General features: G+C 47.5%; 2 protein-coding genes and 1 long non-coding RNA gene across 15 annotated transcripts in view; 2 read left to right on the forward strand and 1 right to left on the reverse strand.

Annotated features, from left to right (window-relative positions):
- ATP13A5 (ATPase 13A5) overlaps window positions 1-281 on the forward strand; it is a 98,151-nt gene extending 97,870 nt beyond the window's left edge. Inside the window, exon 29 of the mRNA XM_031957399.1 lies at window positions 1-281. Within this exon, the coding sequence (XP_031813259.1) occupies window positions 1-165 (165 nt within the window). The 3' untranslated portion in view covers window positions 166-281.
- On the reverse strand, window positions 5-19,470 carry PLAAT1 (phospholipase A and acyltransferase 1). 12 transcript variants are annotated; one of them, XM_031957402.1, is made up of 12 exons: window positions 19,251-19,453; window positions 18,856-18,925; window positions 16,462-16,561; window positions 15,144-15,237; window positions 14,214-14,325; window positions 11,627-11,765; window positions 11,036-11,101; window positions 9,253-9,521; window positions 7,891-7,976; window positions 3,272-3,338; window positions 2,495-2,533; window positions 1,001-2,252 (listed from the first exon to the last, which is right to left on the reverse strand). In XM_031957402.1, the coding sequence occupies exons 5-12, from the start codon at window positions 14,220-14,222 to the stop codon at window positions 2,079-2,081; spliced, it is 849 nt and encodes a 282-aa protein (XP_031813262.1). In that variant the 5' UTR covers window positions 14,223-14,325; window positions 15,144-15,237; window positions 16,462-16,561; window positions 18,856-18,925; window positions 19,251-19,453; the 3' UTR covers window positions 1,001-2,078. The 12 variants fall into 12 exon arrangements, with proteins under 12 accessions (XP_031813270.1, XP_031813271.1, XP_031813262.1 ...); XM_031957410.1 differs by lacking the exons at window positions 1,001-2,252; window positions 2,495-2,533; window positions 18,856-18,925 and adding exons at window positions 5-94; window positions 686-780 and having other exon boundaries at window positions 19,251-19,468; XM_031957400.1 differs by lacking the exon at window positions 18,856-18,925 and having other exon boundaries at window positions 19,251-19,468.
- LOC116422171 lies at window positions 18,428-23,616 on the forward strand. Of its 2 annotated transcripts, none has more exons than XR_004232714.1 (2): window positions 18,428-18,823; window positions 22,960-23,616. It is a non-coding gene; the product is annotated as an uncharacterized LOC116422171 (long non-coding RNA). The 2 variants fall into 2 exon arrangements; XR_004232715.1 differs by lacking the exon at window positions 18,428-18,823 and adding an exon at window positions 19,540-19,894.

Raw genomic sequence — 23,616 nt, forward strand, 5'->3', positions numbered from 1 at the left:
CTCATCCCAACAATCACAACATGGAGGATTTCAGTTCTTGCAGCATCGTTCGTCCAGTTCTGTGTGGCATTTTTTGTGGAGGTGAGCCCAGGATCTGGGGGAGAAAACAAATATCGGAGATATAAGACTTTTCCCCCCCCAGCTTTCAACTATGCTGTGTTCTAGTGGAAGGAGTTCCCTTAAGGTCTGCATGGGTCCAGTGAAATTTCAGGTTAAGGGAACAGATGCTCCTCTTGAGAATCTCAAGAGTAACTTTAATTCATTTAGTAAAATTTTGTTAAGCACCTACTGTAGCAGGCACTGAGAATAAAGCAAGCCATAACCAACGGGCACCTATCCTCGAAAAGCCTACAGCCTATTTGGGGGCAATGATGTGCACAGAGAAATAATCTGAGATAATTTCTATGAAGTTAATGCAGAGTAATTTCAGCAGAGGCTGGGAGCAGGGGGAGGGAAGAGAAGCCTCGCCAAATTAGGGATTAGGAAGGGCTTAGTTATTGGGACTGAACTTCCCAGAGTGTCCCATTATATGGGCTTGCATTTAATGGGGGGCTAGAATTGCTATGAATGCTTCAGTGTGTAATGGAACAGAATCCAGAGATTAAAAGGCAAATGGCCATGTTGGAGGCTGAACGATCGCCTCTCCCAGACCACTTCATCAGAAGAGCCAGGTAATATTACTTACGCAGGTTGATGGCTGCAATACGTCTGTCCCAAATTTTTCTCTTCCGTTCAAGGACAAATGTTCATAGAGTCATGATATTCAAAGCTGGAAGGGAACTGAGAGGTCATCTTGTCAACCCCCTTCATTTTACAGATGAACAAACTGAGGCCCAGGGAGGTAAAGGTCAGACAGGGATATTAAGTAGCAGAGCCAGCATTCAATTCCAGTTCTTCTGAAGTCAAACTTGTAACTTTATTTTTTTTTTAAAGAAAGGACAAAGACACCAAAGATTGAATGTGTTTTCTGAGGGAAAGGACTCTGTCTCTTAGTAAAGAATGAAGGAATGAATAGAATTTATTAAGGTTTCCTACAAATCTCTCCACCGTGATAAGAACTGGGGATACAAAACAAACAAGAAAATAATTCCTGCCCTCAAGGAGCTTCCATTCTAATGGTAGACAACGTGTGGAATGAAGCTAGAGTTGGGAGAAGGGGCGTGCCAAATGTGGGAGAGGGGCCTGCTGCCAGGACTAGAAAATGTGAAATCTCACCAGCCAGAGCCTAGGATCCCAGGGGTGGGAGTTTAAATTCTAAGTGGAGGAGGAGAAGGCTGGAGCTACAAGTAGCATGGTGCAGACATAACCAGACCATGGCATGGTGAGCCTAAGACTTGGGCTAGATAAGATAAAAACTTCCCTGGGATCACAAACTTTTTTTAGCAGATGTTAGGCTTGTGGATTAAGGTGGGTGAGGAACATCACAGCCTTTTCATCCCTGTTTTGAAGGGAGGATTCTCCATCTCAATCGAGTTTGTCTTCATTTTTTTAGTCTGCGATTATATTTGGATATTAGAAAGTTGAAGTCCTAAGCAGTGCTCCCTAAAATTTCATTAAGAACACCCCCCAAAAGCCAACTAAGGAGGGTCCCCAGGACGGTGAAGGGCTTTGGATCCATTCCAGGTCAGAACCAGGTGAAGGAACCACGGCTGTTTAGCCTAGGAGAATATGAGACTCGGGGTCAGGCCAGGAGAACTTTCTTCCAAGTAGTTGATAGCCGCTCGTATAGATGTTGGAGGGATTGGACATGTTCTCTGTGGCCTGTGGACTGGGGGTTGGCGGGCAGTGCCGAAGCCTGCAGGGACCGAGTTGTCTTTGGGGTAGTGGTTTTCCTCTTAGCAGAGGTCTCCAGGCAGAGGGTGGATAACATAGCAAGGGATTCTTAGTCAGGGGCCAATTCTTAGGTTGGACCAATGAGGGTTCAGTGAAGATCTTCCAAGTCTTAGATTTAATGTACTGTTTCAGCTAGGGTGGGGAAGGGGAGGAGAGAAAAGGCAGGCTGCTAGTCTTGGCAAGAGTCTTTCAAAGAGGAACTCCATCAATAGTCCTAAAGAAAGAGGCTGGTATCACGAACATTCTCATGAGCTTATGCTTAGGAAGAACGAAGGAGAGGAAGGGATTTTGCGGGACATTCTCCAGGTGAAGGAGAAAGAGAGTAGGCAATGGGGAGAATGGCTTATTTCTTTCTTCGTGATCGATAAATGCCCTTGACTTTGCAGGATGCCATTCTTCAAAACCGCGATTTCTGGCTGCTGATCAAGAAAAAATGGGGGGTACACTCTAAGAGTCAATACAGGAAATGGCAGAGGAAGCTAGCACAGGACCCCAGCTGGCCCCCCACGAATAGGACGGATTACTCAGGAGAAGGCAAAAATGGCTTCTATGTCAACCCTGCCTATGAGAACAGTGAGTCAACACCGATTCAGACGGTTGATGTCATAGGGCGCAGCACCGAGCAGCATTTCTGGACCCGGCTTTGAAACCCAGGTCTTACCTGACTCATGTCAAACCTTGCCATGCTTTGCTGAATGACCTGTGGATGAGAAGCATCTGTTTTGATCAAGTACAACTCAGAGGAGGAGGAATTAGATTCTGTGCTGTTCTTTGACCCTCCTCATCCAAGGATCCAAAAGAACTTCCCCTGTGAATTAAGCATCTCCCAAGAGAAGACCCAACAGATGTCATTCAGGACTGTCCTCCAGCATAGAGACAGTGAGTCTTATGGACTATTATTTATTTCCCAATAAAGTTTATTCTGGACCTGAATAGCCTTGCCCTATTGGGATCCTGTCCCTTTACTGGGTGGTCAACATATTTGTGGATGAGCATTAGCAGAAACAGAGAAGATTGGCTTTTATTTGGTCAATTCCAACAGTACTTGACTTGTTTGGGAATCGCATGCTTTTTAAGGTGCTGTTTGCCAAAGAATCATCTCAACTGTTTTTCACAAGGACACTAATCTGCAGGCTATCTTACTTACTAGACACTTTCTAGCTGTGTGATTCTTGGGCGGTCACTTAACCTTTTCCATTTTCCTCATCTATAAAATGGAGCTAACACCTCTCTCCCAGGAGTGTTGAGGGTATCAAATGAGATAAATGTATAAAGTGCTCTGCAAACTTTAAAGTAAAAGGAAGGATGAGCTATTCTGATTTTCATCATGAGCTACTATAATATTTGTGGGTCCATATACTTATTTGGGTAAATGAGAATGTCCTGTTCCCCTTTCTTTGGCAAATTCTATCGAGAAGAGCAAAAATAATTTACTGACCTTTTTTGTAACATCATCTTCATTTCCAAGTAAATTCCTCTTATACCTCATCCCCAGGGGGCCATTCCTTATAACAAAAAATTTTAAGAGAGGGAAAAGATCAGCTCCTCAAAACTAACCAACACATTAACTGAGTCTAACCCTATATGCAATGTTCCACACCCAAAGTCCCTTCCCTGAAAGGGAGGGAAGCGATCTTTCTATCTCTTCTTGTGAGGAAAACTTGGTCATTTTAACTGCAGTGTTTAATTTTATGGGTATGTTCTTTCCATTTACACTGTGACAGTCTATCTCTTCTTGTGAGGAAAACTTGGTCATTTTAACTTCAGTGTTTAATTTTATGGGTATGTTCTTTCCATTTACACTGTGGCAGTCAATCTGTCTGCTGTTTTCCTGTTTCTTTTTACTTCACTGAGCATCAGGTTCATCTAAGTCACCATGACCCCTGTTTTATTTACTCTGTGTTCATCATATTGTGTTTCTCATGGATTAGTCCATCATATTTAGGTATCACAACTTATTTATCTATTCTCTGGTCAATGGGAATTTATTCTGTCTTTTTCATGTCTCCTCCTTTGGAGCCATCCCCAACTTTGGGAGGATCAGCCAAAGTCATAAATCCAGCCTTGACTATTTAACGGAAACACGGACTGGAGAGGCAAGAAGCATCATGCCATACAGATTTGATGTCACTCAATAGAGTGAGGGTTTCCCCATCTGTGAGTCACCCCAAATCTTCACTAATGGGAAAATGTTACAGTTATCTTTTCCCCAAAACGACAGTCTAACTCAAATCTGACCAGACCAAGAATCCTCTTGACAATACAGCTCTACATTTCCACCAGCGTTAAGAATAAACTGTACAAATGCATCAGTGACACATGAGCTGAGCACTCAGCAGACCATCATTAACCTGGGATCCTCTCCAGTGATGCAGGATGCGTCTCAGTTCTGGTTGGTTCTCATCTTGGGCAGTTCCTGTCTGAGCCCTTCCCTTGCATGATCTCACCGGGCCCTTCCTCTCTCCTCTCCTGACACTGGGTGACCGGCAGCAGGAAAGGTGGGCCGTCCAGCCCTTGTTCTTGCTGTCTTTTCTGCTCCCACATCGCTTTGCTGATGCCATTTGTGCTGTGCAGTTAACACGCTTCGGTCTGCTCAGACCTACCCCTGCCCTCGGACGACCCAAGGCCCACGTGCTTCACAGTCTCTGGCATCCCTCGGCTCTGAGTCAGGCAGCCCCAGCAGATCTTCACGTTTAAAACTGGCCCTTGACTCGGGGAGATGCTTGGTTTGAGAAGCAGAAACGATTTTCAAATGGATCAATGTCATATTGTCCAAAGTCAGCACTCCCAAGCATGAGCTCCTGCTGGGGCCATCTGTCTAAGTCAATGGCCCCGGCTTCGATGGGAATTCTATGCTGAAAAGAAATGTTTCATTTTGTCACACTATTGGAGGCTGGGTAAAATGGGAAAATGTCGGGCTTGGAATCGAGAAGATCTGTATTTACTTTCACTCAGACCCCAGGTAAGTCACTCTGTGCCTCTGTTCTTCACCTGGAACATGGGGGAATGGAGTTGGAGAACTGCCAAGGTCCCTTTCTTCATCTGGGATTCTTCAAAGTGGAAGGTGGCCCGGCTTCCCTAAGTCTTATCCATGTGTGAGCCCCAGCTCTCTTATTTCTGCCCCGACTTCCACCCAGAATGACTGTCCTGAGAAGATGAGGCGGGCTCAAAGTCTGGGTCTTGGGCACTCGGTGTTCTGGCTGCCATTCTACAGGGGCTTGATGGGAATGCCTCTGGGAAAAGACAAGCCGGGGTGCCCACAAACACATGAGGCTTACAAAGTGTTTCCTGCAGAACATTCCATCTTGAGGGCTGAGGACTTTGGGACCCACAGAGGTAGAGATTTGCTGAGAAAGGATCAAACCTCAAACTCGTCCACTTCAATTTGTTCTTTCCATTAAGTCGCAAGGTATCTCAATTCATTTCGAAGGCTCATCAATGGCAGGGCTGAGATGTCAGGGGTATCCGGTCCAGTCCTCTCACTTTACAGAGATGGAGACTCAGGCCCAGAGGGGCCGAAGGGCTTTCTCAAGTCACGTGGGTGGTCAGTGAATGAGCCAGGTCCTCTGATGCCAAGTCCACAGTTTTTTGCCTTGGACCGTCCTGAATGAGGGATCTAGAAAACGAGGGGGCAGCACTACCTGCCTGATGAGGGCCCTTGTGCTGAGGGTCTCAGGACCCGCTCCAGGCAGAGTAAAAGTGGGAGATGCTGCTGATTAAATACACCCTCTGTTTTAGGCCACTTGCCACAGAGTATTAGGAAGGGTCTCTCTTTTGGACCCGGTTAAAAATACTCAGCCCCATGTTTCTGAAGGACAACATTGTTCCTCCAGACTCACCTAGAACCAGGCATGGGATGCACCCGGGTTTACCCTGTGGACTCAAGCTTGAGGCTCCTGAGGATCGGTGACATGCTCAGGTTCCAGTAAGGAGGAAGTACCAGAAGCAGAATTAGAACAAGGTTTTTGACACTCCAGGCCAGTGCTCCCTCTGCCCTCAACCAAGGAGCTTCTTGTGGTGCCTTTTATCAACTTAATCCACGGGAAGCAAACCCCAAACTGCACCCACTTACACCTTCCTAAATAGCAACAGCCTCGCTCGCCATCAGAAACACTGCAATGGAGCCGTGACACAAGCCATGAAAACACACGCAACATGAGACGAGCCCCACCAGATTTCCAGCTGGAACGGTGACCAATGTAACCAACCGCTCTCGGGGACCTTTGGGCCTTGGGCAGAGCCCCTGGAAAGCAAGCCAGGGCTATAATTAGGGGAGCTGCGCAGGCAGGAGCCACTGCTCCATCCTGGGCCCTCCTCAAAATAGAACTGCTCCAAATGCCATCTTTGGCTCTCCCCGGTGACCGAGCCCAGTGTCAAGAAAGAATGAGCTCCCCTCAGATGTTTCCTCCTTGGGTGAACACGGACAGTTGAGGCAGCTGTGCCTCATCTGTGACCTGGGGAGCTGAGAGAGAGTTCCTGGGGTCCCCACTCCCGGGTTCTTGGGAAGGGCTTTGCCAGTCTGGGGGCTGAGACTGTGACCGTGGCAGGCAATGGAGGCTTCTTTCAGAAGGCCCATGAGCTGGGGCAGGGTCATACATGGGCTCTGGCTCGCACACCATGACATCCTGAGCCCCCGCATGTCTACTGCCCAGAAGTCGGACACAGCGGGGCGTGGGGTTCGGACTGGGGTGGAGGAGAGAGAGACAGCACTGAGCCTTATCCCTGGGAGGTAGGCATAGGCGCTGAGAACAGAGGGTGGGGATGGGGGCCGCCCCAGGAGGAAAGGGGCACAGAAGGGGGCTATGAGAAGACATGTCCGCCAGCCTGTTTCTGGGTGGAGCCACGTTAAAGGGGGTGCATGGTTCCCCCCCTTCTTTTAGAGGCCAGGTATAGATCATCAAACTGGGCTCAGGAGCCCTGGGCTCACATCTGCCTTCCAGACCAGAGCTATCAAACACGGCCCGTCTACACCTGGAAACGTGACTGGGAAATCCTTACCAAAACAAATGAAAATAGGACAGAGCCTAAAATCCTTAACAAGATAACTGAAAATAGGACAGAGCCATGTCTGCTGCTTGCACGGGGTTTTCTAAGTCACCCTGAGGCCACAGGGATCCTTAGCAACGACCCAGTGGTTCCCGGTCCTGCTGCCTGCTCAGACATCTCACCCAGACTATCGGTGACCTGCCTGGGGGACGGAACGCTCCCCCCTGGGATGTTCTCTACACCGATGGCCTAAGCTCCCCAGCTCGGGCTTTGGAGCCTGCCGGGAGGAACACTGAGCCTGCCTGTGGAGAGGGACTTGAGACGTCCAAGCCTTGGGGTCAGAGGTTTATCTTCTAATTCCCAGTCGATGGCACTTGTCACTACATCCCGTCACCAGACAAGAAGTTGGGCTTTTAAGAAACCCTTGAGCCGGCCAGTCCCGTGTGTAGCCCTTGGGAAGGCACTCTGGGTCTAAGCCAAGAGGGGACCCCCTGTCCCCCCCCAGGCACACAGAAAGCTCCTGGAGGGAGACCTGGCAAGGATGTGGCTCCAAATGCCGACCTCTCCCCACAGGCTGTGGCGCCTTCTTTTGGACTCAAGATTTGGAGCCAGAAGATCTCAGGGACTTTGCTCGCCCCCTTGCTGCCTTCCTGGTGGGCAGGGTGTGAATGGGTACATCTTATTAATATGGATTTCCCTCCTTTCTAAGAGCTAACACGAGGGGCTGGCTCGCTCTGGACTGTGGCAGAAGGCAAGTCTCTGCCACAAATAAATACAAAGAAACCGCCTTTGGGAAATCAAGAGTCTCTTATGATTGATTAAACCTCAAATATAGCCCTGGCTGAGGAGCTCCTCCCCCACCCTCACAGACCCACATTAGGGCACCCAGAGCAGTCAGCAACATGGGGACCGGGCAGGGGGACGAGCGTGGCCACAGTGTCACCGAGCCCGTGTCCGGGAGCATCAGTGACCCAGAGAAAGAAGGCCCCAAGTCATCCTGTGGCTGGCTACTCTCTCTCTCACAATTCCATCAGTTCTAAGAGTTCTCCAATAAATTAATAGTGTTTTTGCCTTTGTTTGCTCGGAAACAAGCCAAGGAGGGAGAAGGCGCCGGCAGCAGCGGTTACAATCCCGATGGCACCAATCGCTCGGTTGGCCTAGAAAAAAAAAAGAAAATGAAACAGAAAAGTCTCCTTTGGAAGAAGATCCAGAGGCCTCAGTGGCAGTCCTTCCTCCCCCCCCCACTCAAGGCAAAGATCATTTCATGTATCTGTGAAGATGATGAATTTTTTCTTAATTCCCCAACGCAGAATGAAGTCCTATGAATTCTAACTTAACTCACACAAATGAACTGGTGAACAAACAACCTGCTGAGACTGGGTCAGCGCTGAGGAGGATTTTTCAGTATATTATGTTTACGTGGGGATAGGGAGGAGTGTTTTAGAATAAAGGAAGAGTAGCACATTTATCCCAGTCATAGCAGCAAGTTCAATTTCCTTTTAATTTCATGAAAAGTCAATATTGGTGCTTCCTATAGCTTGTCAGTTAATTTCTCAAGCCAGTCTGGCTTCCCCCGGTGGAGGTTAGCCATATCTGTCCTTAAGGGTAATCTCCATCGGTCTCATCTTGGTATGGGGGCAGCTAAGTGGTGCAGGGGAGGGAGCTGAAGTCAGGAAAACCCAAGCTGAAATCCAGCTTCAGGCACTTCAGACACTTCCTTATGTGACCCTGAGCAAATCAATCTCTCTTAGGCTCAGTCTGCTCATCTGTCAAATGGGAATAATAACAGGACCCCTCTGAGCTGTTGAGAAACTGCCAGTTATCTATTCATGGCATCCTGCATAGGGCTGGGAGCAGTGAGTTTAGGAGGAGGAGTTGATCATCTAAACGTTAGGGGAGCAATGATAGAGCTTGCTGATCAATTGGCTTTTAGAGAAAAGGAGAGGGTGGATTAAAGACCAAAGGCTGGCTTTGCCCTTAGACTGGGTGAATGGTGGGTCTCACTGCCAGAAGAGTGAAGCCCGGAGATGGAGCAGGGCTGGGGCAAAGATTCCCATCCTGGTTTTAGACATGTTGAGTCGGGGGTGCCCGTGGGAGGTCCAGGTGGGCAGCAGGAGCCCTGGGTTTGGCGCTTAGAGACCTAAGATGGAAAGGACCTCCGAGAAGCTCATTTTGCAGATGAGGAAGCTGGAGTTCAGAGAGGACACATGCTTATACCAAAGTGGCACAGAAAAAGAAGCAGGATTTGAATCCAGCGCATCTCCCTCCAGAGCCAATAAGTATGTTCTCTGCTCTCAGCCCGAACTAGCCAAGAGAAAAGAACACAGATTTTCCCCGAGAGCACAGACTTCCCCTCCCAGATAAGGGCAGCATCCTCTGAAGCCCACAAGCCAAGCTGGGAGCCATGGCGGCCCACAGAGAAGGGACAGTTACCTGCTCCGAAATCCCTTCTCCATATCGGAGCAAAGTCACGAAATGTTCACAGTTGTTGACCAGCAGGTCATAGGACACTTCCTGCCCAATGAGGAATTCTGACAGCCGGATGATTTCATCTAGCGGCAGAGGCGAGTACATGTCATCATATTTGTTATTGATTCTGTAAGTGTCAGATCCCACGACGTCCTTCAAGAGCTGCATCCGCACCAGGGCCTTTTTGCTGAATACGGACTTAGCGCTTGTGAACGGAACGGGGGAGCTGTCCTCTGAAAGGCAAGAGAGAAAGCCCTAGGTCAGTCACATGGGAGACCCAAGGCCTCCAGACCCAGCCCTGGAGGCTGAGGCAGTGCCAGACTTCTCCACCTCCCTCTGCTTGGGAACAATCCTTCTGAGGATGAAAAAGACTCGTGCTTACTCCTCCGACCTTGCAGGGCTGGGGAAATACTAATAACCATAAGAGCGACAGATCACAAATATAAACAAATAAAAAGCAAACAAATACTAATAATGAAAAACAAGGACAAATAATAAAAAAAGCAAATAAAAAAAACAAACAAACATAAATAATACAAATAAAAAAATAGAAAGCAAAGGCAAATAATAAAAATAAATTCAAATACAAATAATACATGCAAATAAAAATAAAATGCAAATAATAAAAAAGCAAGAAATACAAATAACAAAAATCAAATACAAATAATAACAATAAACAGAAATACAAATAATAAAAAGCAAACAGCAAAAAACAAATACAAATAAAAAAGCAAAATACAAATAATAAATAACAAAGCAAACAAATGCAAATAACATAAAGATACAAATAATAAAAACAAAAACCAAATACAAATAATAAAAATTAAAAAATCAAACAAATACAAATAATAATAAAACTTCCCTTAAATAAAAACCCAAAGGGAACAAAATGATCCAGTAGAATGTAAGCACTAGAGGGCAAAGACAATTTGTCTTTTTGTCACTGTATCCCTCAGGCTGGCCCAGGTACTTAACCATGGAATTCATTAATGTTATTGGATATTCTTCTTATCTCAGAATACAGGCCTTAGTTGAACCCTGGGAACTGGCCAATCCAGGTGAGTTCATTCCTTATATAAAAAGTTCAGGATAACCAGTAGAAAGAAAACAGAAATTTTGGGACAAAGTTATTTGTAAACAAGAAGAAAAAGTAGCCATCAGCAGCAATATAATGCTTAAATAAATCCTATCACATCCATGTAATACAATTCTTTAATACTGTGAAGAGTAATATGTATGAGTGTTATGAGGAATGAAAAAAAAATTCTGGATGGATCTTTACAAAACTAAATCACATTCACTTCCCCTTTTCCCTCCCCGAGCTTCAATATGAGCGAGAGCAGACAGAGGTGAATGGACAAATGCAGGAGAGACTGACAAAGGCATTGACAAGTTGTTAGGATGTTTGATATGGTTCTTAATAGTTGAAGTTTAAGTAGTTACAAAGAAAGTTGAATAGTGATATTCACCATTAACTTTATACTAAATTAATCATGATATTTTAATAAATAAGTTTATAATAAATAATTTAAAAATGAAACCAAATGCTTAAAAGTCTCCATTCATCTCTTCTCCCCTCTCTCAATGCTCTTTCAGTTCTTTTGATTACCTCAAGGAGGAGCTTCAGGTGGGAGCTAATGGCTATTATACTAGGAAAGCACATTATAAAGAGAAATGATAGGAGACAGTGGAAAGAGTGCTGGGTTTGATTAGAATCAAGGGACTTGATTTCAAATCCAGATTTTACCATTTACTTCTTGTGCAAGCTGTGGAGAGTCATGTGACTTTTGTATGCCTCCGTTTCTTCCTTCATCTGTAAAATGAATTTTGCCTAGATGATTTTTAAGGTTCATTTTATCACTAAAATCATAATCCTATGCTTCTATGAAACTTAGGAGAAACAATAATTAGCTAAACAAATTGTGGTGTGTATATATATATATATATGTACATATATATATACTATACTTTGCTATAAGAAATAATGACTGATAAAGATAAAAATAATTGGAAGATTTGTATGAATTGTTCTGTGAAGCAAACCACCAGAGGAATCAGTTTATATAACAAGGACAAAATAAACAGGAGGGACAACAGCAAAACAATCAAAACTGAATGCTGTAAAATTAAAATGAACAAGTTTGATTCCAAAGAAATACAAAAAGACATCTCTCCTGCTCTTTGCAGAGGCAAAGGATCATGGGCATGGAATAATACATGTAACATCAGACTTTTTTTTTTTTTAAGGGGACAGACACAATGGGAAATATAGGTATTAGAAAAACTACAGGTAGAAATGAAAATGTATCTTGAAGAAAGAATTGGGCAAGGCTCTTACCTGTTGGGGCCATATTGATGACATAGCCATCACCCAGATATAAAGTCCAGTGCTGGTAACCTGGACGAAAGACTTCAATCAGGTCCCCGGGTTCAGGATTTTCGGTATAATATGAATCATAGTTATTATATGATGCCATCTGTAAGGACAAATCCAGAGGGTGTTACCCAAGGCATTTATCCTTGAAAAGATTATCCAAGGGAAAGAAAGACAGTCGGCCTATTAATAGACCATGGTACTTGCATTCACCATTCCCAAAGATGTCATGGATCTCTGCCTATGCAGAGATATCATCCTATAGCTTTTTCCCTAGAAGGGATTCCTGAGCAGAATCTCAGTCCTTAGGTTTGTTCTTCACACGGAACACAGATAAACATCACATTTGTGGGTCTAAAATTTGAAATGAATTTCCCCCTTCCTCATGATCCTCTCACTGTTAAATGAAGCATGGCATAAAACAAAGAAATGGGTACTGATCCAAGGAGTCCACTTTGCCATGGAGGATGTGCAATGCAGAATACAAATAGCAGGTGAACAGCCCGGTGATAGTGAAGTGCTCCAGAGGCTCCTCTTTGTGATGATGTTAGGCTGATTGCATCAAGCCTCAGAATACTGAAAGCCTCTTTAGCAAAATCTACCACTACTCCAAAGAAAACCAGTCTAACCATCCACATAGGAAAACCCAAATGGATGAAGAATTCCTCATCACCCATTGTATGGTACACAGCTCAATAGGCAGAGTACTGCCAACAATGCACATACCTGGGACAGCTCCTGAATTTGGACAATGACTAGGGCCCAGATTGTATTTAAGAAATTGTAAGGTTTTGAAGAACTGCAAGTTGTTCAAACACACATAAGAAAAAAAAAAAAAACTCCCCACTACTGAAAAAAAAACCAATAAAATATCCTTTTATCACTGTTTTTTTGATATTTTATCAAAAATATTCTGCCTTGGATGCTGGGAGATAGTGGATCTCATAAAAGCACAATCTGTTCCTCCCTTACTCCTTCCATAAAAAATTCAAAATTTTAGTTGACCTCAAGTCAAGAATAAATGAAAATCCATGTTGAAAAGATGCCAGTGACTCCTACTGAAATGAGCCATTGTTGGGGAGCCCAAGATAGATTTGTGGACTCTGAGTGGTTGTTCTCCAAGCCCACTGGAATAAGATTCTCCCTCATTGGTAGAGATCAAGGCTCTGCACCTACATGAGAGTGCAGGGCAGAACTGATGCGAATGAGAGAGGAGCAAGAGTTCTGACTTCTTCCTTCAAGGAGATGTGTGATGTATTAACTTTTTTTCAGGTCATTGAAGGAAGAGGAATATTCATCATTGCCAGAACCAGGTCTGTTTAGTCTAGAGAAGACATATTAGAGAAATCCTACTGGATGTTCTGGATACATCCCAAGCTCAAAAATCTCCAAAACAAAATCTCTTTCCACACAAACTATCCTCTCTGGCGGACTTCTCTATTTCCATTGAGGGAACCCCTTCCTTCTGGTTAGCCACGCTGACAGCCTAGGAGTGATCCTAAACTCATCCCTCTCCCTCAATCCCCTGCAAAATCTTGCCATGTCTCTGTGTGACATCTCTCAACACCATCAGACAGAAAGTTGGGTCATTTACATCATCTCGGGCCATGTCCCCTTCCTTTCTCTAAGAACCAGGTTTAACTGGTGGGGTGGGGGTGGGGGGGAGAAAAAGGATGCTAGAATTGCCTCCTGATGCAGACACGACTCCTTCACTCCGTGACCCCCATATCTCCCCCACTTCTCACCTCCCAGCTCCCTCAAGCCCCTTGACCTTTCACAGATTCCCAAACATTTGGCAGCTGATCTTCCACAAACTGTCCCACGTGGGTGAATTCCACGTTCTCTGAACTGGAGGGAGGAGCAGGGATTCCAAATCTCCCAACAACACTGCTGGGGGCTCACCGGGGCTCACCGGCCTGATTTCTGTTAAATGAGGGTGATCTCCATCCCCACAGCCAGTACCCGCGGGTAACTCACAGAAAAGTATTCCCGAGGCCCAAACTGCTCGATCAGAGGGTGGACTTCAGCCCCAACACCTGGGGCTGAATCCCAAGTTGGCCACAAGGCTGCCTGGGCAAGTCACTTGATTCAGTGCTATTTCCTTATCTGGAGCCTGACCTTCACTTGCCTTCCTGAGCTCGCTGGGGCTCGAAAAGCTCCAAATGGGAGTCACGCTCTCCTGGGCGCCAAGTCTACAGTCCCCTGGCAGGGGGCACGCAAGGCCATCGGCGCTGCTAGTGTGGCTGGCACTTAAGCCCTGGCCCCTGACCATGAGCAGGCGCCTGTGTCCTCTGGCTACTCAGGGCTCCCTGACTGACAGCTCCCAGTCGCCCCCCTAAGAGCTCCCATTCCCCCCGAATAAGCGCTCCCCGTCCCGGGCTCCCTTCGCCCCCACGCCCGCCAGTGGGGCTGCTTCCCCTACAGCCGCAATGGCAGGACGCAGCCCGGTTGCCACGGGCAGAGCCGCGGTCCTCCCGCTGCCGGCACATCCAGCCCCGGCCGGCCCGGGGAGCTTTCCTGCCCCCGCGGGGATCCCACAGAGCCTCCCTACCTTCAGCATCCCCTGGGCCCGGGCACATCCACGGGCGCCCCTGCTCCCTGCACAGCAAGGTGGCGCCGACTGAGTCTTGGGTCGCAGCTCCTGCGTGGGAGGGGCCGCTCGCCTGCGGGCAGAGCAGAGAGGGGAGGCGGCGCCTGAGCCCGAGCCCAGGCTGCCGCTGGCACTCCGCGGGGCCGCCCCACCCCCACCCCCGAGCTGGCAGCGGCTGCCAGGCCGGGGGGCGCGTGGAGCGAGAACCGAGAACCGCCCTGGGAAAGCGGAGTCAGCTTCGGCGCACGCCCACAGCCGCCCGCTCCGAGGGGGTAGAGCCGTGTGCCCCAGCCCCCGACCCCTCCCCACCCCGGGCTCTGGGGTCGGGGCGCCGCTGCCTCAATGGCAACCACTGTGCCGGCCCCCCGACCGCTCCCTCCCCACCCCCCGCAGCCTCAGCCCCCCCAGTCTTCCCGGTCCGGGGCAGTCGGAAGCCAAAGGTTGGGGGCCGGGGATGAGGGAGGGGGAGCTGGGGATGAGGGAGGGGGAGCTAACGAGGCAACCACCTCCTCCGTCTTTTCCTCCTGGCAGCGTGCCGAGACCCGGGCAACGATCCACCCGCCGGAGCCGTGGCTGAGCTGGCCCTCACCCCCCTACTCCCGGGGCCCGGAAGGTCACGGTCAAGACTTCCCCATAAGTGCTACTGGGGCCGGGGATTCTCACGGGGTTTCTGGGATAGTGGCCCAGGGAGGGGCTCCGGAAACCAAGGGAGCTACAGCCAGAGGCTTCCCGGGAGGAGGGACCCCTGAGCTCGGGCTATGCACCGGCCCGCCCCCGCCCCCGCGCCCGCGCGGTCCGAGCTCGGCCCAGCTGCTCCTCCCCTTACTGGCCGCTCCTGCACGTGAGGGGGATGGGCGTCAGAGGGCCGCAGCCTCCCGCCCAGGACTCTACCTGTTCACATAAATGGATTCCTTTCAACTGCCCAGTCTGCTGTGACTGCGGAGCCCGCCAGCGGCCGCCAGGCCTCCTTCACCTTCCCCGTTCCCTGCAAGAGAGGGGCTCTAGATGGAACGGGACGGACCCCGGCCGCGCTCGCAGGCTCAATGGCCTCAGTTAGGGAGGCTTCGGACCCCGCAGGCAAGCCTCGGGGCCCTGACTCCCTCCTTGGCCCTTCTGCCCAGGAGACGGGAGGCCGGGGGTTTCCCAGGAGCTGGGAGCCCCCGGAGCCTCAGAGCCGGTGTGGAGCCCCATTACATCATCCAGAGCTGGCGCCTCTGGTCCAGGAGCTGGAGGGCTGGGGGCAGGAGGCCAGCCCTCTCTGGAGGAACTCAAACACATAGAAAAACTCTCCTCCACTTTAAAACAAAAGCAACAAGTCAAAGGGCCCGTGGTATTATGACTTCCCACAAACCTCCTGTGGCTGCCCTGTCCAGATCATCCAGGAGAGGGCACCGGGTGGGGGCTGGACACCTGAGGCTTCTTTCCTGAGACACGTGGGACAAAAAGCCACGGGGAAGGGGATTCCTGCATCTGAGGTCCACTCTCTGAATCCAAATCCCTACTTGGTCACTATGTGACGTCGGAACTCGCTCTCTCTGGGTCTCAGACTGGTTAAAAGGTGAGGAGCTTGCTTTCGGGGTACCTGGAGGCTCAGCCCTCAACACTTATTAATGGGTGACCTTGGGCAAGTCACTTCACTTAACCGGCTTCAGTTTCCTCACCTACCTCAAAGGATCGTGGTGAGGATCAAAAAAGGGAGTATTGAAAGTTACTCTGCAAACTTCAAAGTGCTGTAGAAATGTGAATTGGATGCCCCCCCCAAAGGAGCTTTTACTTAAAAGTCAATCCGTCTATGGCGAGTTACTCTAGAGCTATGGCTCTCATCCCAACCCTGGCCCGTCATACTTAGCATACATTTCCTCAACGACATTACTTCCACTTAGTGCTTGTCTATCATCATTGGGAATCCACTGCAGCTGACTTCCTCTCTTCCCTGTCTTTGGGTCATCTGCACACTTTACTCCTGGTAGACTGAGGGAGTCCCCTAGTCATAGTCACAAGGCTCTGTGATCTCACTCGCTGAGCTCTTCCCTCCAGTGACACTCCCCCATGGCTGCCTGTGCCACTCTGGGCCAGGTCCACCCAACACTGGGTCTTCCCGGCATGCTGGGGGCCTTCCTTAGTTTCTCCCATCTCAGGGAGGGTCCCACTCAGGCCCTCCCCCTTGGGATTAAGGTCATCCCTCTTTCTCATCACAGGAACCACCTACCTTCTGCCATAAGCAATTCTTGGATGACATTCATCAGTTCTATTCTTCAGAGCTCCTCATTGGTTATAAGGTACCTTGCATCAAAGACTGGATTGTTGACCTAGAGTTAGAAGGGACTTCAGACGTTCAACTTCCTCACGTTATAATAGAGGAAACTGAGGCACATAGCATGGATTCTAGAGCTAGAGCTCTAAGGGACCTCAGAGGTCACCCAGTACAAGTTCCTCATCTTACAAATGGAAAAAAGTCACACAAGTCCGAGTGAGACAGAGCAAAGGGAACCTTGGAAATAGATCGTGTAGGCCAAGGATTCTTAATGTCCAGGATAAAGTGGGCTGCTCGGACAGTGGGGAGAATCCTACACTCCCACTCTCCTCAGACTGAGGTTTATCACCTACATTCATCCTTGAAAAAATGCTTCACTTTGATTACAATGGTCAATGACATGGAAGATACCATTTTTTCCCTCACTGAGATAACTTTTGTCTGATCCAATCCAACACTCTCATGTTACAAACAGGGAAACAGACCTAGAGAGGTTAAGGGTTATTTCAATTAGAGGTTAATGACCTCGAAGATACCATTTCTTTTTCTGAGATAATTTTTGTCTGCTCTAATCCAACAGTCTCATTTTATGAAGAGGGAAACCGACACCTAGATAGATTAAGGGGTGTCCTTACTACACAGGTAGTAAGTGCTGGAGCCTCAAGTTGAATTCAGGGTCTCTGGATTCAGATTAAGGTCTCCTTACCAAACCCACTGCTTCCCACATTTGGTGACCCCCCCCCCCCCCCCTCCATGATTAGCCTCTGGGCTTGGCAATTTACTTTTCCTACAAAGGGATCTTATTGGATCTTCAATAAGGCAGGTGAGCTTAGTTCAGGGGCTGAGAAATACAAAGCCCTTTGGGCTTTACCTTGGTTCACTTTGGAACCAAGGCCTTGAATGCATGTGAATTATGGATGGCTTTCAAGGCCTTGTTTGAATTCCTTTGCTCTTTGAAAAAAATTGGGAATGAACCTGACTTCTGGCTTGCTGCTTTCATGGAGCCATAAAATGTCAAAGCTGAGAGGATCTCAAAGGTTCTCTTTTCTCACCCTCATTTGTCAAAAGGCTGAGGGAGGTTGGAGTTATAGATCTGGAGACTGAAAAATAGCCAGTGCTATTTGTGAAAGGAAAGCTTTTTAAAAAAATTCTTTTCTGTTTAAATATAGATTTACAGTTAGAAACTCGCCCTGTCAAACCCTCTTTAAATTCCCAATAAGAAAATTCATAAGCCTCCTTTCTCTTTCCTAAGAAAAACTCGGTAGATTTCAATCGAGTCATCAGGGAAGGCGGAGGCTGGCTTGTGATTTTATACAGGGCAGTCATTGGGAGCATTTAGAAAACCTCCCTGCTTAGGAGTGAAATTTATGATGTTTGCCAGGTTAATCTGCTTTCTCTAATCGGACTCTTAATCATCCAGTCTCCTCCCTGTGATAAGGATTCATGAATGTGAATGGGGAGGGTGGCACAGTCACCGGAGGATGATAAATTGTCTTTTCGTTTGGGGGGCATTTATGATTAAAAGGTTCATAATAGAATTAAAATGAAATAAGTCTTGTAATTTTACTGCTCTATTCCTGCCAGGTATGGAGAAAAAGGGCTGGGCTCAGAAAAATGCAGTTCAGCTGGAAAGTGGAAGCTGTAGGAGACATGAAGAAAGAAGGCTTTGTGCTTTCTGAAAGCCAGGAGGGAGGGAGACTGGAGAGTGGGTGGGTGGTGTTAAGCACCCCGTGCTGAGCTGTGGAGGAACTACAGGGAATTCAAATGACCACAGAGGGAGAATGAGAAATTAGCCACTGGCCACAGCTCTCAGTGGATGCGACTGGGGGGGACTGGATGCTCCATGATTACTCAGGCAAAAGCGCTCCACTTTGGCAGTCACTGAGTTACTGTGAGGGTGTCCCTAGTGATTAGTTTCCTTATGTAAATCTTTTTCTATTTTAATCTGCAGGTGAGGGGGATCCAGAATCAGGAGAGCAAATCAGATCTCCTGGGGAATTTATTATAAAATGTACCACCTGTTACATACTATCAATTGTTCTACATCAGCCAAAAGGTGGTTGGTCAAGTCCCTATGGGAATTGAGAGGAAAGAGGACTGATCAAAGCTTGAAAAACTGAGTGGCAAACACCAGGGGAGGAGAGATGGGGGAGTACACACCTGTCTCGGAGTTTCCCAGCCTGGTGAGAGGTGCCCGGATAGCCCTCTCCTCTCTCTGTTGAAGAAATCTTACCTTTATCTGATGGTGAAGTGAAACCTAGAAACACCTTCTGAAGGCACCTGCCCGTCACTTGGGCACTGGAGTTGAGGGGGACAGGTAAGACCCTTTGTGGGAGCTTATGCCATTACCTCCGGCCAAATGCTAATTAGGAACCTCAGAGATGACATTGGGTTGAGAGACGGGGTGGGAGCTGTGAGCCTATAGAATCAGGGGAGCCCATGGTTATGGTGAAATTATGTCCTGGGAGTGTTTCTTCTAAAAGGACGAAGGCTAAAATAAAATGGGCCCGTGTGAATATGGAGGTTGTTGGGATGAGAACAGAGGGAAGTATTAAATAAAGGTGGAGAAGAGAAGGTTAGGGATGGGGAAGGGGTGCTCAAATAGTGGGAGGGTTTCACATGCAGGAGAGAAACAATGGTGAGAGGGGACGTTCCTTGTCGGATGAATAAAATCCTAACCCCCCAAAAACTGAAGTAAATGTGACCAAACCATCATTGAAGGTGTTGAGTTCTCCCTTACGAACCATTATTGGAGGTGTCTGTTGAGTTCTCTCTTACGAACTATCATTGAAGATGTTGAATTCTCCCTTGCGAATCATGATTAGAGATGTTGAGTCCCCCCCTTACAGGAGGGTCCTCACCCAGAGCTTGGAGGATTGCTGTTGACTTGGTTGTAGGATGGATGGTTTCTTAGTCAGGGTTGAGTGGGCTGAGACTGTTTCAAGCCCCCCAAGATTCTAGAATTCTGTGACAAAGGCCAGTCTGGAACTTGCGGTCCATTCTGGAACCCCAGAGGTAGATGGTCCAGTGAGAGCCAGAGAGGGGGCAGGGCAGGGATGCAGAACGGGTTGGGGATTTTTCCATCTTAGACCCATTTGCCTGTCAGTCTAGGGAAGGCTAATTATTCTTCTTTGTCTGTAAAAGAGCTGGATTCAGCTTAAAAAGTGAAACTACAAGTGTTTACAGGACTCCAAAGGCTAGAAGAGTGAATGCATTTTCGCAGGAAAATGCCTGTATCCATGGAGACCTGTGAGGTTCTTTATACACACACCCTCCCCCCACCTCAGGGAGTCATTGGAGGCTGCTGAAGCTGTTAGCGGTTCATGTCCTTAGGAAAAGTGACAGATTGATTGTAGTTATAGAGACTGGGGGCTTTCCTCTTCTCAAGGTAATTACTGAGGAACTTGGCCATGGCTGAAACCTTCTATTTCTCCCTCTGATTACGATAGGCTTTGTCTTTTTTAATAATAGGAAAAAGCTGGAAAAGCTGCCCAACCCCTCTTTATAATCAGGCTTGAAAGCTTTCTAGATGGTCAACCTGTATGTATCCAGAAAATGCTGGTGTGTCTGAGAGAAGAGTGTGTCTTTTTAAATATCAATTTATTCACATGTAGCCTTAACGTGGCCGTGGCCAGTGAATTCTTGCCTATTTTTTTCATTCATTTATTCGGGTTTGGGACTGGGATTACACACGAGGCTTTGAGGGAATTTCCAAGTGAAAACTCCTGACAATGCAAATCAATAGATTGAAAAGCTTTTTTTAAAAGCTTGAAGGCTTAAGAGTTTGAGGGTGTAATTGTTTGGGACATTTCACAGGCTAGAATCACACAGAACGTGGGAAAGGGGTTGAATCTGGATCTTCCAGATTTGGAATAAAAAAAAGGCCCAGATGCTGCCTGAACTAGATCAAACTGTAATTGGGAATTATTTAACAAGATAAACAGACATATGGTAAAACATATATAATGTTAACGTGTAGTTTTCTGAATCGCATCTATAATTCACCGGTATCCTTTTGTATAGTTTAGTCACACACAGGGGTCCTCAAACTATGGCCCTCGGGCCAGATATGGCAGCTGAGGACAATTATCCCCCTCCCCCAGGGCTATGGAGTTTCTTTATTTAAAGGCCCACAAAACAAAGTTTTTGTTTTTATTATAGTCTGGCCCTCTAACAGTCTGAGGGACAGTGAACTGGTCCCCTATTTAAAAAGTCTGAGGGCCCCTGACCTGACTCCAATTTCTACTTAAATCTGATCCTTTGCTCTAGACCAGATTGGCCCCACAAGTTCTATAAGGTGAATGATTTGTTCTGACTTGCCATACGACTGGCATTTTCAACTATTATTTTTTTGGCCCTCAGGATGGACAGCTAACTCTAAACTCTAATCCTCGGGGATTCTCCGTTCTTTCCATGAGTTCTGGGCATATGCCCTTCCTTCTGACCCATCGTAACTGATGGATCCAGCCTCCTTGGAAGTCTTCACTCAACAGCAGGGAGAAATCCTACCTCAGTTACCATCTTTTTGTTGTGGCCACCCCCTTCCTGCCCAGCTGGGAACCTTCAGCACTTCTCTTCCATATATTATAGCAAACCCTCTACAGAGAACTACCCAGTGACTAGAACCCTGCCACTAGATTGTCCATTATTTCCTGCCACTTATATACCTATGGAGTACTTGGGTTATATAAAGGCTCCCTGCCTCTCTCTCTCTCTCCCACATCTCTCCTCCTTTACCTATTTTCATTTCTCTCTGTCTGAGTCTCTCTCCTTTCTCTTCTCTGTTAGCTACATCTCCTCCTATCCAGGTCTATGCCATCTTTGCCCAAAATGCCTCTTCCTTATCTCTTCCAGTTTTACCATTCTAAGGTTTCCTTTCCTATGTTTTTTCCCCATCTCTTCTGTGACTCTTTCCTTCTAGCTCCGCATCCTTCTAAATGATTGGGCACTGGTTCAGTCATAGAAACAGAGATCTAGAGTCACCAAGTGTGTGACCCTGGGGAGGTGATTTGATCTCCATTTGCTTCAATTCCCTCTTCTATAAAATAAGGATGATAATACCTGGCACCCCCAGGATTTCTGTGAGGATCAAATGAGATATTGGCACGATATTTTGAAAACCTTAAAGTGCTATATAAAGTTGTTAATATTATGATGATGAGAACTTGTAACTTGGGCTTATCCAACTTTCCAAATGAGCCATTGGAATAGATAAAAGTTTTAGTGGCGAGGTGCCCCTGACATCCATTCGCAGAGGCTGCAAGTCATCCTCCAATCCTGCCCGAAACATTACATAGATTAAATTAGATAATTTAATTATCTAGCCAGTGACTTTAGCACTGGCTTGTGCTACCCAAACCCCACTTTATCAATCTATCCATCTACTCTGTCCATCTGTCCCTCCATTTTCCATCTATGCATTCATTTATCTGGCTTGCTTTCTATTTATCTCTATGCATCTAACTCGCCATGTATCCCTCCATCTCTCCATTCCCAGACTGACCTTGTTGCTGGGATGACCTCTCCTGCAGTCGGGCCCGCCCTCTCTGTCGCTCAGTTGTTCCCAGGCCATTTTGCCAGCAGAACGTCCTCTGGCCTATGTTCTGGTAACCATGGCAACATTAACCTAGCTGATTGTATTTATTTACTTTTACTATGCCCCCTTTCATGCCTTCCCCTTAGCCCGATCCCAAGAAAGTCCCATGAGCTTGTGGCATACCAGGTGGGGCTTACTGCCTTCCTGAGAGAAAGCTCCAGGGGTGTCCAGGGGGAAGGGATATAGATCTCCATGCTGCCATATTGATTCCTGTCTACACTGGCTGGGAAGTAAGGTGCAAACACTTTTCATGTCTCTTCTATGTCTTAAGATCCAGCACTTTTTCAAGGATTGTAGTTGTGGTCAATGAGCCCAAGTGTGAGAGCAAGCCCCGATGACCATGGGCAGTGTTTGGGAGGGGGACGGTTCATCTTTCTCAAGGGAGTGAACACCCCAGAATCCAGGTCCCAAAGCAGTGTGGTGATAGAGCTCCTCGGTTACCATGCCCGCAGCTAGCTCCCACAGCCGCTGAGGGAAGCGGAGGGATCAGATGCATCTTCTCTCACTTTGTAGAAACAATTTTCACATCCTGCAGAGGCAGCCATCCCAGGTTTACTTTTCCATGTTGCGTTGCTCATTGGTTTTCTTGTTTGAAGGGGAGGGAAGGCGCGTTGTATGAAACACTCCCACGGGAGGTAACAATCATTGACCTGTGTGAGAGTCTCAAAGGAGACCCTTGGGGCCAGCCAGCCTGACTGACAGTGCGCCAGATGCCCAAGCCAGCGACTGGCACATGGGGAACAGACGAAGATCGATAAAGCACTTACTGGCCCCTTGGTGGGTGCTGTTCTAAGTGCTGGCGTTACAACTGTGAGTGCACAGGACCCCAAATGTGGATCTCTCTGGTTCTCCTGTAGGGTCACCCCTCCTCCTCATGCTGTGCTGAGCAAGGACACAGGGCAGCGATCCAGCGTCCTCGGTGCCTCCAGGAGCAGGGATTATAGACACGGAGCATCCTGGCAGGCAAGCAGCTTGCACCCTGTGGTAGGGGACCTGAGGGAGGGCTGGGAAGCGGAGGGAGTGCAGAGCTGGTGACATGCCTGCTGGGAAATGGCAAATGTTTGGGAGGGAGATCCATGGTTATCTGGAGGGTGACATAAAGGGTCTGGGAAATGGCATAAAGGTGTGTCTGGGCCAGACGAGGTGAAGGTTCATCTTTACCACAGTAAAACACTCCAGGGTTCTTAATGACTATTGATCCGGAAGAAAGATTTCCTCCCAGGAGGCATTTATGTCACAAGGAATGGTCGAACTAAAGGGTACAAGTGGAAGACCAAACCTCCTGCTTCAGGGGGGCCGCAGAGAGCTGGCTGCTCTCTCCAAGGTACTCTGGCAATAAGGAACAGAAGCAGGATTTATTTAACTCGGATTCTCTGACCCAAGATTCACTACTTTTTGTCCAGTGAGAGGAAATGAGTTCCTGGGGGCTAAATTTGGGCTTGAGGAGACTAGGGCTCCAAACCTCCTTTTTCCTTTTGGTTATGGTTGTATAAATTTGATAAAAAAAAAAAAAA

Source organism: Sarcophilus harrisii, chromosome 3, assembly GCF_902635505.1.
Source record: "Sarcophilus harrisii chromosome 3, mSarHar1.11, whole genome shotgun sequence".
In the NCBI taxonomy this organism is placed as follows: Eukaryota; Metazoa; Chordata; class Mammalia; order Dasyuromorphia; family Dasyuridae; genus Sarcophilus; species Sarcophilus harrisii.

Coding starts and splice junctions, on each gene's coding strand:
- PLAAT1 (XM_031957400.1), bottom strand. Junction 7,977..9,252: donor GAGAAGGGATTTCGGAGCAG/GTAACTGTCCCT, acceptor TTTTTTTTCTAG/GCCAACCGAGCGATTGGTGC. Junction 2,534..3,271: donor AAGATGATGTTACAAAAAAG/GTCAGTAAATTA, acceptor TCTCATCCACAG/GTCATTCAGCAAAGCATGGC.